This window comes from Sinocyclocheilus rhinocerous, unplaced genomic scaffold (genome assembly GCF_001515625.1).
Source record: "Sinocyclocheilus rhinocerous isolate Xijiao unplaced genomic scaffold, SAMN03320098_v1.1 scaffold450, whole genome shotgun sequence".
NCBI classification, from domain to species: domain Eukaryota; kingdom Metazoa; phylum Chordata; class Actinopteri; order Cypriniformes; family Cyprinidae; genus Sinocyclocheilus; species Sinocyclocheilus rhinocerous.
In genome coordinates this window covers 669274-684092 of record NW_015653457.1, presented here as the reverse complement: position 1 = coordinate 684092, position 14819 = coordinate 669274, and the positions used below count along the sequence as shown (strand labels likewise).

The window sequence follows — 14819 nt, the reverse complement described above, 5'->3', positions numbered from 1 at the left end:
ACTTTTTGGGACTTTGAATGGAATTCCGATAAGACTTGATAAGACTGTAATAACATTCAGTCTTGTACTTTTTGAAATTCATTTGTCACCCCACATTTTTTTTTTAATTGTTTAGCATGGAATTAACAGAAAAATAATTAAATAAACGAGTTTTACGTGCGTGTGTGTATGTGTGTATGTATTAAATGCTGTAAAGTGGTACTAGTCCCCCTCACCTTTCTCAGTTGGAGATGTGAAAATCTGTTCACTTTGGATTTATGAATGAACCGCCGCTCGTTTTAAAATCTTCCTGGTCTACTGACATTTGTCACGACACTCACTTGCAACATTACAATACTCAGGATAACTTTTGTTTACTCTACAATAAGTAAATAAGTAAAGACAGAGTTTGTGCCAAAACACAAACATCTAAAGATTTGTTTCTCTGGCGCGTAAGGTAGAATAGCCTACTGTTATACAAGCAACTGCTTCTGATAGCATTGTGCAGTTGAGTAACAAGAGCTGATGAAAAAGAGAGTGGAGGCTTTGCAATTTGAATATGGAAAGCACTGAACATTCAAATGTGCCATGTGCAATAAAATGTGAACATGCTTATACAAATATAATACATATTATTTATACATTTATACATACATAAATCCTATTTCCCACAGCAAATGATTTTGCTATCGACTCTCTTCAAGGAAAGTGTATCATAGCTATTCATTCACAGAGCGTGTGTTGGCTTTTAATTTTGCTCATCCCTGTTCCTTGTGTGCTGGTTTATCTGTTCATTTGTGTCTTTTTACTTTTTGCCAGAACTCTATTATTTGCTTTGGTGACCTTGCGATTGTTGTAATGACCTTGGAAAGGTCGTGACCTTTAGAATCCTTCATATAGGTCCGAAACTGAGAAGGATCTGGAGCCCGTGAAGGTTTTATGCCCAACCGTTTCAGACAAGTGCCCACATATGCGTCCTCTATGTTAAAAGGCTTCATGTCCTTGGAAGCCTCAACAATATTTTTGGGAAGATCGTTGGAGAACACATATCCTACTCCCAACACATACGTGGGGTATTTTGATTCGGGGTACAGCTCCTCTGAGACATAATACTTTGATTTTTTGTTTCTGATGACATTCTGGTTCCACATTAAATAGCCTGTAATGTAGTTCTGTCTGGGTGTGTTGGGTGCCAATAGCAGGCTCATCAGGTTCTCCACGTTTATGTACATGTCAGAATCAACCTTCATACTAAAATTCGCTTGAGGGCAATGAGTGGCCAACCAGTCCATGATCACCATTGTCTTTATAGTCAGGTTGAAGTAGGAGTCCACAAAGTTGCTCTGTACTAAATCTCTGTGTTGTTGGTTCTCTTCCTCCAGCTGCTGTTGAGCTTCAGGTCCTCCAGTCAAACCCACCAAGAACAGAGTCAGCACTGCTTTTCCCTGGACTGAGCTTTCATTCCCCCATGTGCTCCGGATGGCATTACGAGCATCTACCTGATGAGGGGCCACAGGGACCATCAAGACCAGGAACGGATTCTGACTACATTTATCAGGTTCATCCAGAATGAAATGATAGTTGCTTGGATGAGCCACATGATGATGCACTGAAATGTGATTTTTTTGTGCGGTAGTTGTTTGAATGATTTGTTGATTAGTTAGAAAATTCCAGACAATTTTTTTGCCAGACAAGCCCTCAGTCACCAAATTATAGGACTGAGTCTGATTTACAAGGTTAAACCAGGTGTGAGGGTCTTTGACTGGATTGAGTGAGAAATCGTAGACAAAATAGATGACAGACAATGATAATGTCAAAGCGACCAGCAGAACGAATCCTGTTTTAATGTGGCATATTAAATCTCTATCCTGAGCCAAACAGCACCTGAGGGAGAAAGACAAACAAAAGAGTCTATATAATCTCCTTCGGATCAGTTCTAATTATATAACTGAATATATGAATCTTTTGAATAGTACTACACTTGTAATGTTTTATTCGTTTGTCCGACAAGGTTTAAATGTAAAAGTGAATATCTTGAGACTCTAAAATGTATGCTTAAGTGGATGAGTACATTTTAGAGCCACACACACACAGCCAGTGACAATAACACCACCACAAATTCTCATAAAAGATACATTTTTCAAAGATGGCTTCAAAAGCATCTCAAAAGCCACCACTGATCATTTGCGAGTATGGTTTTTGTGTGTGTTTGACATTCAAATATTTTATGACGCTAATCTGTCTCATTATTCAAAAGTGACTAGGCTGGTTTTCCCTCTTTCTTACACAATAAACTTTTTGACAGTGTGTGATGAAATAGTATTAGAAATAGGATTGTACAGGTTGACATGCATTTTAAAACAAAGCAACATGAATTTGGGACACATCTTTTTCCAGAGTTATAACTCATTTTGCCATATTTTATGCATTTTAGCCAGTAGTGTACAGTCTATGCTTATAGGCGTTGTTATTGTTAACTGAAGCTAAAACTATTAAAAACCATTTTCGTGATGGAAATATTTGAAATGAAGCTAAAATTAAATAACTTGTATTAATTTTAGATGAAAAACACAAACAAAAAAAGCCTGAAAATTAGAAATGTCGCCATGGCAGCCAACTTAAATTTGAAGCCAACTTACAATTTGAATAGCAAATAAAAGCCGAGGTGAACATACCTCTTCCACATGCTTCTGATCACCATGACTGCGTGTTTGACTGCTTGTCTAAAGGAATCATGCGTATAGTTGCTCCTGCTTTCTCATGAACTGGGGGTGGAGCTGAAACCTCTTCCAATACAATTATAAGAGGAAATTTCCACAAATTTATTTTTTAAATGTACCATCTTTTTAGATTTTTTTTAACATTTTATATAAACTGTTACCTAACATTAAATTGCAAAATTGCTATAATCTTAACAATTTTTCTAACATTTTAATCTGCCTGTTTCTCGGAAGGCACTTGGGTTAATTAAATGAAACTATATGACCCACCAAAGCCAGAAGTTCTGGTTGAAGACAAGAAATCTGGCACACAAACTCTCTGAGATGTTTACTCTGGTGGTACAAAAATGCTACTTTTTTTCAACACCATTTCAAAGTCTGTTCTTCACATAAGACAGAGGTGTGTGTGTACTCCAAACCATGTGTGATGCCAGAAATGTTTAAGTGGGTGGGCCTTCCTATGAAATAGTGGACAAAGTGTTATCTATGAAAGCTGCATTTCAAATTCCCATCAAAAAATACAACACAGCACAAAGGTTCAAAACAGCAAATAACAAAACAACCCTGACAAACAAACAATAAAATGCTCTTCCTATTTTCTGTATTTTCGGAATTTTTTGAACTATAAACACTGAAAAAAAAAATGTCTGTAGTTGCCTTTACGTCCTCCTATATGTACTCCTTACTCTGGTTAACACTTAACAATAAGCTTCCATTTGTTAAAATTAGTCAACAATACTGGTTAACATGAACTAACAACGCACAATACTTCTAATCTACACTCTTAAAAATTAAGTTTTTTTTTTTATTGGCATTTATAGTTCCATGAAGAATCTTCAACACCCATGGAACCTTTCCATTCCACAAAAGGTTCTTTATTGTGAAGAAAAACTCTTTAGGTTATCAAAAATTCATTCACAGTAAGAAAGAAAATGGTTATTTTAACTGATCACTGAAATGGTTCTTCTATGGCATTGCTACAAACCCTACCCTCTTTTGGAACCTTTATTTTAAAGAGTGTACACACAATAGATGACACCTGACATTGATTAATTAGCATTTACTAATACATTATTGAAAGTTGTATCTGTTAACATAAACACAAACTAACAATGAAGTTGTATTTTTATTAACTAATATTAACATGCATTAATAAATATTGTAAGAAATGTACTGCTGTATCACTAGGTAATGCAGTGGTGGTCTGGTTTCATTGGTCGACAGTGCGGTTTCATCGCTAAGGCTTTGTTTCAATTGGGATATCCAATTTATACTTCTAAAGAATCACCCGATTGGTATTTTCTAACTCCACAAACGAACAAATCTTAAGACTTGCTAGTATTAGGTCCTTGCGTCGTAAAGAACATTGTGTGTGGGACTAACAGAAACTGACGGATCATTTTGACAAGCGTGAAGAGTATGGGTAGGCTATGCACTTATTGAAAGGGCATTTACAAGACATATTTTTCAACTAAAAACTATTATGCGTTTTTGCAATTCACTTACGTGACAACAGCATTTTGGGTACATTAAAACAGGTTTCACAGTGCACATTTTTGAAAACAATACCACTGTCTCAGTGTAAACTACAAAAATGCTAATTTGTGAAAACAGTGACGTCAGAATGCAAAACTCGATGGAAATATCACACAAGACTGAAATGTCGCAGACACCACCAGAGAACTGCAAGTTGGTGGTAAAACACTGATTATGTCTATAAAGGCGCTTATTTTTATTAGAGATTTAGGGTAAGTTCAGCATCTGTTTGCGGGTGTGAGACTTTACAGCTCTTTTGTCTCCCTCTGGTGGCTGAATATACTGATTCTCAGATGAAGGACAATAGCTGATTCTTGCCAGCAGGGTGGCGCTCTGACACACTGAACAGTGCTTTAACTGTATTTCATACACCTTTACAGATCTTCTTTATGCACCAAGAGCTTGTAACACTCCAAAGAGAAAAGAAAAAATTTAAATCACATCATATGACCCCTTTAACTGACACAATCAGACACATTAGAAATTATATGGATCATGTATTTACAATTATAAATTCTAAAAATTTTCTTGAACCAAACCTACTATTATAAAGTGTACCCAAAACAACAGTAGCCCCTCACTGCAGAACACAAGATCCGGGGGGCGTGGTTGGATCAACATCTAGGGGGTGGGGATCCACATCTAGGGGGTGGAGATTGGTAGGTTTAGGGGTGGAGATGGGTGGGTTTAGGGATCAGGGGGAGGAGACGGGCAGGTTTAGGTATATGTATGGTGGGAGGAGTTGGATCCAACCACGCCCCCTGGATCTTGTGTTCTGCAGCGAGGACCATCTCCAAAACAGAGCAATAAAGAACTTAATAGCATTGATTAATATCTAAATAACCCCACCTACCAAAATGTCACAATCAAAAATATATAGTATATGTCCCAACCTTTTAAAACAAAGAAACAGGAAATATATTTTTGATAGATTTAACCATTTTGATGAAGCAGATCCATTGTGGTATATTAGTTTGGTCAGGATGCCTTTCAGATTTTGTTTTGAGCAAATTCTTCAGCCCAGTGCAAGATGTCTGTGATATCTGTGAGACTGGCTGCATTTCCCACACCTTTAGCCACGTCGGTTGAGCCGTCTGCATTTCCTCCCAAGCGTGCACACACAGAATGAGCCCATTTAATGGCTGAGCCACTAGCAGAGCCCTATGAAAAGCGTATGAAGACAATCACATACCTGTGTGGTTATATCATAGTTGTGAGATTTTGTGTGTGCTGTACCTTGGGTACTTGGCAGGCACAAAGCACCTTCCCTGACAACTGCAGGTGAGACAACAACATGACCATGGAATCTGGAGTGCTCTTGCTCAGCTGGAGCACAGTCTTCATCAGCACCTAAATATGATCACATGTATACAAACTGTATACATGAGACAGATACAATTATCAAACATCATCACAAAACATACTAATTACCGATATAGAGTCCGTCTGGATCAAGTCCACCACCACAGGTTTATTAGAGTGTTTGACCAGCAGCTCTTTGGCTTTCAAGGCAGCCTGAAGCAGAAGAAAAACATAACATATCGACAGAGCAGATGTGACAGAAATGACTACCCAGCTAACTACTTTTTGGCATCATTTGACAGGCATCATAGACTGAATTTTAAGCCTTTAGATGTGTCTACCTCTTTGATCTCCAATTTTCTGATGGTAGTGTTGCTGGTCTTCTGCATTGCTTTTAGGCGAGTCTGCAACTCTCGCCTCTGCCATTGTGGGATAGGTGTGATATCAACTGCCTAAAATGCATCATACATACTGTAGGATATTGACCAATGAAATTCATACATCATGAACTGAATTGGCAACGAAGATGAGAGGTTATGGAGAGTTACGTACATTCATTAGGAGGCCAACCTCTTTGGAGAGCATCTGTGCTGCTGGCATAGACAGAGAGCTTGCAGCTTCTACCTGGACCGCCAAAGACTCCAACTCCTCTTGCATGGCTTGGCCCGTCTCACGAGCCTGGGTTACAGGAACAGTTAGTATCACTGAAATTAACCTGATACGCAATGGTAGATTTTGATTTTCAAACCTTTTTGGCTTCATCTCCAGTAACGGCAAGGATACGGCTAATGCCTTTCACCATCTGTCTCTCAGACACAATGACAAAGTCCCTAACTGCTCCCGTCCTCAATAAATGCCTGATAAAAACAACAACATACTGGTGACCTTGGCTGCAGCTTGGAAAAAGCCAAATGTGTTGGTGGTTTGCTCAAAGGACGGGTAGCCAACCCTGTTCCTGGAGGGCTACCATCCTGCAGAGCAAAGTTGGAAATGCAGGAAGAAGTAGCTCTCCAGGAGGTGGGTTGGCAACCCCTGTTCCCAAAGGGTTCCAGCAGTTTCGGAAGAACCTTACGTGCCACAGCAAAGCTCTACTGAAGCTTGTTCGGTGGTGTTTGAGTTAAGCAGATCCGAAACGGGCACAGCCACGGACACCACTCGCACTGGGTCTGGATACACCTAAAACAAACAACAGGTCAAAACTCCACATATAGACTGTTTCCACTAATGGTGCAGGGTACCAAAATGAAAAGAACATTTTGGAGTGTAAAATTATAGTCCTTTAATCTTAAATCATAGTTGCCCAGAATTTCTCCTAAAAGGCCACTATGCTGTAGAGTTTATTTCCAATCCTACATAAACACACCTAAACCAGCAAATCAAAGACTTCAGGATCATGATTAGCTGGACTTCAGAACTAGAAACCTTTAAGCAAGTGTGTTGGTAGGGATGTCCCAAGCTGATCTCAAGGATCCGTTTCGGGGGCTGATAAAACATTTATTAACTGTGGTTAATAAATATGAGTGGTATCGGCTATCCCAAGCCCAATCCTTTATTTTATGTCAACTGTCATGTGTAGATGATTAACTGGCAGACTGGTATTCTGACACCATGAGCTTCATGCTTTCTAACCATATCTCCACTATTTTTTTCTTTTTGTTGGCAACCCTGCCACTGCCCCTGAGGACTCTTAATTGGCAGATACTCAATATTAAATTACTCTGATTAGATTGGGGGCACAAAAAGCTTGATCAGGACATCCCTATATGTTGGATCTCCAGGAGCAGGATTGGACTTCCCTGTCTTACACCCTCGAAATATATACCTCTAAGCATACAACAATCCGATATACAATATCGGTCTGACACAGATAGGCTTCAATTGGTTATGTTAGGTATCGGTCAGTTGGGACAGATCCAAATCCGATACTGTGCATTATGGTTGTTACGGTCAAGCTCCAAATAGGACAAAAAAAGTATAATAAATGCACAATAAATATTTTATGTACAGTATATTCCAGGTATTTAATATAAGTTAATATCTCAGAATATCTCATCTTTCTACTCTTACTGTTATGAACTTTTCATTGTGGAACAAGGCTCGCTTTGACATAAAAGGCCATTGCTTTAAAGCGCATCAGTCTGTGCCCAAGAGCACTTAAGCCAGGGCTGTCAAACTCAATTCCCGGAGGGCCGGAACCCTGCAGAGTTTAGATTCAGCCCTAATTAAACGCACCTGATCCAACTAATCAAGTCCTTCAGGCTTATTTGAAAACTACATGGTATGTGTGTTGGAGCAGGGTTGGAACAAAACTGCAGGGCTCCGGCCCTCCAGGAATTGAGTTTGACAGCCCTGACTTAAGCACTTTGTGCCACTCTGCATTGGAACCTTTCATATAATGAAAATTTTGCACAATTTGTACAGGGTAATTTTATACTGGTATCGGATTGGCATAGGTATCAGCTGAGGTTGCAGTGTTGGAAATGAAAAAGTGGCATTGAATCATTCCTATTTACCTCATCTATTGTTCTCAGACCCGTAATCTGTTTAGCTTTGGACAGAAGGACCTCCTCTATGTACACCTCTGCATTTTGACGAATTATGTGCTGGACTAACTCCTCAACTTTCTGTAGCTCAGACACACTCAGGGAGCCCTTTAAACAAGCACATACACCGGTATTAGACATTCTGGAAATTATTAAATCACTGAGGCAGCCACTCAGCCCTTGTACCTTGACGCTGAAGTCGAAGCGGAGCCGGCTGGCGGTGCAGTGAGACCCTCGCTGGTTAACAGAAGGACCTAGCAACTCTCGCAGAGCGAAGTTTAGCAAGTGTGTGGTGGTGTGCTTCACCATGCAGCCCAGGCGGTTAGCCTAGAGTTGGAAATACAGCACTTACTTAAAGGTATCCGCATGATGTATTATCATGGTATTGGTACTTTTACTCCTACTACTCCCACCTTATCTAAATGAAGTTCCACTTGGTCTCCAGTTCTCAAAGTCTCTCCTGCCGTGACTTGATGAACCACATAACCCCCAGCCAGACGGACAGACTTTACAGGGAACAGCACATCCTGCAAAAGCATAACCACAATGGTGAATCTTGTGCTTAAATACATACAAATGAAATATGTCAGATGGGATGTAATCAGTAACCTGCAGTCCATCCTTGGTGAAGTAACCCTGGTCGTGCGCCTGTCCGCCCTGCTCTGCGTAAAAGCTGGTCTGGTCCAGAATCACACCACAGCACTGACCCTCATTCACCTCTGAAACCAGAGCCCCATCACAGTAGAGTGCCAGGACTGACGCTCTGCAAGGCTGAAACACTGAGAAAGGAAAAGAGTCTGGATGCTTGTTTAGTCTTATACCGTGTCCAAACCAGGCATGATACCATAAAGTGACAATCAATAAATGCTATCGCTTCAATATTACCTACAGTTTTTGTCCAAGCCTAGCAAATGCATTGAAATGTTAACCTCGCAAACACTGAAATCTCACTGGTCCAAATCCTGCTCCACCTAGCTACATAGTGGTTGCCAGGGTGTTGCCATGCAATGTGTTTTTTAGTAAGTTATGCGATTATTGATGCGTTCTTAATATTTCTGGTGTTTGGATTATTTCGTAATTGTTGCTATGTGGTTGCTAAGGTGTTATGTGATTTTTAAAATGGTGCTATCTGTTTAATGAGGTGTTCTGAGTATTTTTATGTTGCTTTTCAGTTGCTATGGTTTTCTGAGTGTTCTTTAGCATGTTGCTATGTGTTTGCTAAAGTGTTTTGAGTGTTTTTTTAAATGTTGCTATGCAGTTACTGTGATGTTCTGAGTGTTTTTTCCATGTTGCTATGCGATTACATGTTGGTTGCTAAGGTGTTTTAAGTGTTTTTTAGCTAAGGTGTTCTGAGTGTTGAGAGCTTGTAACACTCCAAAGAGAAAGGAAAAATTTAAATCGCATCATATGACCCCTTTAAAACATGTTGCTGTGCAGTTACTGAGGCGTTCTGAGTCTATTAACATGTTTCTATGTGGTTTCTAAGGTTTTCTGAATGTTGTTAACTATGATGCTATGTGTTCGGAGTGTTTTTTTTCCATGCTGCAATGCAGTTGCTAAGATGTTTAAAGTGTTTTTTTAGTGTGTTGCTGTGTGGTTGCTAAGGTGTTCTGAGTGTTTTTTAGCATGTTGCTATGCAGTTACTGAGGTGTTCAGAGTGCTTTTTTTTCTTTCTTTCTTTTTTTTTTTTTTTGCATGTTGCTATGAGGTTACTGAGGTGTTGAGTGTTTTTTAGCATGTTGCTATGTGGTTAGTGAGGTGTTAGGAGTGTTTTTGGTGTCTGAGTGTTTTTAGCATGTTTCTATGGGGTGTTTTTAACATGTTGCGATGTAGTTGCTAAGGTGTTTAAGTGTTTTTTGTTTTCTTAATGTTCTTTAGAATGTTGCTATGCGGTTACTGATTTCTGAGTTTTTTTTAAGCATGTTGCTATGTGGTTATTGACGTGTTCTGAGTGTTTTTTAAGCATGTTGCTATGTGGTTACTGAGGTGTTCTGAGTGTTTTATAAGCATGTTGCTATGCTGTTATTGACGTGTTCTGAGTGTTTTTTTTAGCATGTTGCTATGCAGTTAATGATGTGTTCTGAGTGCTGTTTAGTATGTTGCTATGCAGTTACTGATGTGTTCTGAGTGTTTTTTTAGCATGTTGCTATGTAGTTACTGATGTGTTCTGAGTGTATTTTAGCATGCTATGTAGTTACTGATGTGTTCTGAGTGTTTTTTAGCATGTTGCTATGTAGTTACTGATGTGTTCTGAGTGTATTTTAGCATGTTGCTATGTGGTTAGTGAGGTGTTAGGAGTGTTTTTGGTGTTCTGAGTGTTTTTTAGCATGTTTCTATGGGGTGTTTTGAGTGTTTTTAACATGTTGTGATGTAGTTGCTAAGGTGTTTAAGTGTTTTTTGTTTTCTTAAATGTTCTTTAGAATGTTGCTATGAGTTTTTTTTAGCATGTTGCTATGTGGTTACTGAGGTGTTCTGAGTGTTTTTAAGCATGTTGCTCTGCTGTTATTGACGTGTTCTGAGTGTTTTTTTTAGCATGTTGCTATGCAGTTACTAGTGTGTACTGAGTGCTGTTTAGGATGTTGCTACAAGTTTTTTTTTTTAGCATGTTGCTATGTGGTTACTGAGGTGTTCTGAGTGTTTTTTTAGCAAGTTGCTATGCGGTTGCTATGAAGTTCTCAGTGTTCCTTAACATGTTGCTGCGTGGTTGCTAAAGTGTTCTGAGTGTTTTGTAGTTTGTTGCTGTGTGGTTACTGGGTTGTTTTTAACATGTTGCGATGTAGTTGTTTAAGTGTTTTTTTTTAGTATGTTGTTATGTGGTTACTGAGGTGTTCCGAGTGTTTTTTAATGTGTTGCTTGCTTCATGAAACATTTAGTCTCACGTCTGGTCAGGACACAGTTATAAAGATTTATCTGCTTCACAAACTCCTAAAATTTTTCACAAAATCTTTTCACCCTCCAGTACCATATTGTCCATCAGATCCCAGACTGTAACAGTATTTTTGGGAGTCATCCGTATGAGGAACTCCTTGACTTTGTAGCTCCGCCAGGCTATGAAGATCCAGCTGGTCCACCCTGTTTCCATCATCCTCCTCCGACTGAAACCTCAACTGAGAAAAAAAACACAAAATTAGTCCACATACCCCAAAAAACAGGGCTTATTAATAAATTTATTATTCATAATAATAATTGTAATTACCCATTATTCATCCTCAAATCAGATGTCAGATTAAGGAAACCAACATGCTATCACACGTACCTTCTCATATTCATCTTCAAGCACTGTCATCTCTTTTTTATCAACCATCTTTCCCTTCTCCTCTAGCATCAGGTCAATGAGATCGAGAGGGAAGCCCAGGTTACGATGTAATGACCAGGCAACCGAGGCTGATAGAAGCGACAACACAATGGACTCAGAGAATAAAATAAATAGAGAGATAGAAACACATAGAGAGAAATATTAGCAAATCAGCATTAATGAGCCTGCACAGATAATAAAGAGGATTAAGAAAAGTGAATTGCATCACTTTGTGGATTTTACCTGGAAAAACAGCAGAGTCTTTGTCCATATTGCTGAGGGTCCTGTCAATCACCCTTCTGCCCTGCTTCAGTGAGGACAGGAACTGGACTTCATTCTGATTAATGAGATCCATGATCTATAGAGGAAGCACAAAGATTATCATGTAAACAAAAATTCAGTTCCTGCACTTTGTAATCAGCAGGTTTTCCTAAGTTGAAAAATGCCATGGTACACTGATATAAGCCATAGTACAGAATTATGGCTGCACCAATATTAAAATGTAGGCTAATGCAGATAAGCAGTTAATTATTTTCATGTTAATGACTGATATCTGATAATGGCTGATATTAAAATTCTAATGTTAAAATACTGTTTTGTCTAAATAAATTAAAATAAAACATTAAATATATTGTTTGAAATACTACAAGCCATAATTTTGACAAAGATTTGCTAAAGATTACTTTTATTATATTATACTTACTTATTATACTTTTATTAAATTATTAGTGTTTTTTAAAGACTCACTTTAATTGCGTTTTAGAACATGGTAATACACTACAGTTCAAAAGTTTGGGGTTGGTAAGATTTTGAAAATGTTTTTGAAAAAAAGTCTCTTATGCTCACCAAGGCTGCATTTATTTGATAAAAAATACAGTAAACAGTAAAATTGTGATATACAACAATTTAAAATATTTTTCTTTAAAATGTAATTCATTCCTGTGATGCAAATCAGTCTTCAGTACCACACGATCCTTAAGAAATCATTTTAATATTCTGATTTGGAAACATTTCCTATTAATATCAATGTTGAAAACAGTTGTGCTGCTTAAAACTGTTGTGAAAACTGGAATACATTTGTTTTTCTTTCAGGATTCTTTGAAGATTTCTGCTTTGAAGATAAATGCTGTCTTTTAAACTTTCTCAAAGAACAGCATTTATTTGAAATCTGAATATTTTGTAACATTCTAAATGTCTTTGCTGTCACTCACTCACTATTAATTTCTTTTTTTTTTTAAATGGTAGTGTATCTTTTCGTAAGAATTTACCCAGTTGTAATAAATGTAAAACTGTGGTGCTTCTCGAACATGCTTACCCTCTCAGACTCTATGTGCAGCTCAGGATAGGCATCACCCTGAGAAAAGAGGAAAAAGGGAGGAAAAATGAAACTTCAGACACAATGCAGTGATGGCTGTAATAATTTGGCGGGCTCTGAATCATCTCACCAGTATATGAGCTACAGTAGGCACCAGGCTTGCCAGCGCACCCTCAGGGGCCTGCAGCACTTCTGTAGAAAACCTTACGGCACGTCTCAAGATACGCCTCAACACCAGCCTATCACAAAGAGGGCATATTGCATGAATTTTATCCTTTAAATGATTCTGCGTACTTCAATGAAGTCAAACTCACTCAGCGCCTGTCATGCCTGGGTAAACTCCGTCAGCGATGCACACACAGAGTGTCCGAATGTGGTCGGCCAAGACCCGATAGGCCATGTCCACCTGACCCACATCAGCCTCTCCGGTCCTGCCCTGATATGCAGGAGCCTTAGAGCACTACATGAACAAACAACAGAGATAATGTGGTTTGGTTTGTATTGAACCTGCAATATTATTCCTGTAAAAGGTTAAATGAAGGTTAGAGACCTGGTGGATGGCAGACAATAGAGGTGTGAAAAGATCTGTGTCATAGTTGGAGCGTTTCCCCTGCAGTACGGTCACCAGTCGCTCTAAACCCATCCCAGTATCCACACTGCACTGGGGCAGAGGTCGCAGGCTACCATTGACCTCCCTGCAACACAGAGAGAGAGCACTGACATATTCAAATCCTCACAGTGTACGTTATTATTATTGTTAACTGAAACCACAGCTATATTAAAACATTTTTGTTAATTGAAATAAAGCTGAAATAAAATATAAATATTAGATGAAAAATGTAAACTAAATGAAAATTGGAAATGTTGCCTTGACAACTAGCTGAAACAAGTTGAATGACTAAAATGACTAACTAGAAATAAATATAAACTAAAACTGAAATAAAAATACATTAAAATAAAAATCTTGCTTTGGTACATGCACTAAAATTCCTAGCTGAAAATAAAAACTATATTATATTTAATAATATAAAAATAATATTTTTATATTATTTTTTAATATAAAAATAAAAGCGAATTCAAAATATTAATAAAAACTACAATAAATAGTAAAATAACACTGGAAGTAACTTTTCTAACCTGTTATACTGCATAAATACTAGATTCCAGATTTCCACCACATCCGGGCTGTCTGCGTTGATCAGTGCGGCGGCGTTACGATTCCCAATGTGATCGTAGTGAATCTCCGTGCAGGGGCCACACGGACCCGTCTCGCCCATTTCCCAGAAGTTATCCTTCATTCCGAATGGCAACACGTGATCCGGCCGCACTCTGCACGGGAACGTTACAACAATTCAGTGAATCTCCAACAGAAAACCAAAGGGTTTGCCAACTTTGCTTTGCACTTAAGTGAACGTACCCCATGCTAAGCCAGATTAGCCGGGTTTCCTCATCGGCAGGGAGTCCATTCGCAGTGTCTCCAGAAACTGAAACCACAGCTATATTAAAACATTTTTGTTAATTGAAATAAAGCTGAAATAAAATATAAATATTAGATGAAAAATGTAAACTAAATGAAAATTGGAAATGTTGCCTTGACAACTAGCTGAAACAAGTTGAATGACTAAAATGACTAACTAGAAATAAATATAAACTAAAACTGAAATAAAAATACATTAAAATAAAAATCTTGCTTTGGTACATGCACTAAAATTCCTAGCTGAAAATAAAAACTAAAACCGAAATAAAAATACAATAAATCTAAAATAGACCGTATAACTAAATCTGAAATTAAAATATATTAAACCTAAATATTAATATAAAAAAATGACAAAAGCACATGACAAAATTACTAAAAAAATCAAATGACATTAAAAATATAAAAATAAGCTAATATAAATATTAAATGAAAAACAAACTAAATGAAAATTAGAAATATTGCCTTGAACTGAACCAAAATTAAAATAAATTAAAGCTAGATACTTTTTTTCCCCCGTCAAAGTCTTTTCAATAAAATTTTGGGAATATCTACAGCATGAACCATCGCATCCCCACAGAACAAGCTTCCACTGCACATTAAAAATAAAGAAAAAAGCGGTATATTTATTAATATAAATTATATTAATAAAAAA

General features: G+C 37.9%; 2 protein-coding genes across 3 annotated transcripts in view; both read right to left on the bottom strand.

The window, feature by feature from the left end:
- Positions 1 to 701: 701 nt before the first annotated feature.
- On the bottom strand, positions 702 to 2680 carry LOC107715702 (beta-1,3-galactosyltransferase 1). The gene is made up of 2 exons (XM_016521874.1): positions 2655 to 2680; positions 702 to 1863 (listed from the first exon to the last, which is right to left on the bottom strand). Exons 1-2 carry the CDS (start codon positions 2678 to 2680, stop codon positions 771 to 773), a joined length of 1119 nt encoding a protein of 372 aa, XP_016377360.1. The 3' UTR covers positions 702 to 770.
- Positions 2681 to 4956: 2276 nt separating this feature from the next.
- Positions 4957 to 14819, bottom strand: part of aars2 (alanyl-tRNA synthetase 2, mitochondrial (putative)) — a 17311-nt gene continuing 7448 nt past the window's right edge. The window contains exons 1-20 of one of the 2 annotated variants that reach the window (XM_016521927.1): positions 14108 to 14166; positions 13828 to 14019; positions 13241 to 13385; positions 13005 to 13150; positions 12821 to 12929; positions 12691 to 12729; positions 11619 to 11733; positions 11337 to 11464; positions 11043 to 11187; positions 8690 to 8859; positions 8494 to 8607; positions 8267 to 8407; positions 8051 to 8188; positions 6610 to 6713; positions 6286 to 6394; positions 6090 to 6215; positions 5879 to 5989; positions 5667 to 5750; positions 5472 to 5585; positions 4957 to 5396 (exon numbers count right to left, since the gene is read on the bottom strand). In XM_016521927.1, coding sequence (XP_016377413.1) covers positions 5226 to 5396; positions 5472 to 5585; positions 5667 to 5750; positions 5879 to 5989; positions 6090 to 6215; positions 6286 to 6394; positions 6610 to 6713; positions 8051 to 8188; positions 8267 to 8407; positions 8494 to 8607; positions 8690 to 8859; positions 11043 to 11187; positions 11337 to 11464; positions 11619 to 11733; positions 12691 to 12729; positions 12821 to 12929; positions 13005 to 13150; positions 13241 to 13385; positions 13828 to 14019; positions 14108 to 14112 — 2406 coding nt within the window. In that variant the 5' untranslated portion in view covers positions 14113 to 14166 and the 3' untranslated portion in view covers positions 4957 to 5225. Of the gene's footprint in view, positions 5397 to 5471; positions 5586 to 5666; positions 5751 to 5878; positions 5990 to 6089; positions 6216 to 6285; positions 6395 to 6609; positions 6714 to 8050; positions 8189 to 8266; positions 8408 to 8493; positions 8608 to 8689; positions 8860 to 11042; positions 11188 to 11336; positions 11465 to 11618; positions 11734 to 12690; positions 12730 to 12820; positions 12930 to 13004; positions 13151 to 13240; positions 13386 to 13827; positions 14020 to 14107; positions 14167 to 14819 lie in introns of those variants that run through there. The other variant, XM_016521928.1, reaches the window with a different exon arrangement.

Excerpts from the sequence above, each read along its gene's own strand:
- LOC107715702 (XM_016521874.1), bottom strand. The coding sequence starts at position 2,680 with ATGGTGATCAGAAGCATGTGGAAGAG. Across the intron at positions 1,864-2,654 it reads ATCAGAAGCATGTGGAAGAG|GTGCTGTTTGGCTCAGGATA; the intron begins GTATGTTCACCT and ends TTTCTCCCTCAG.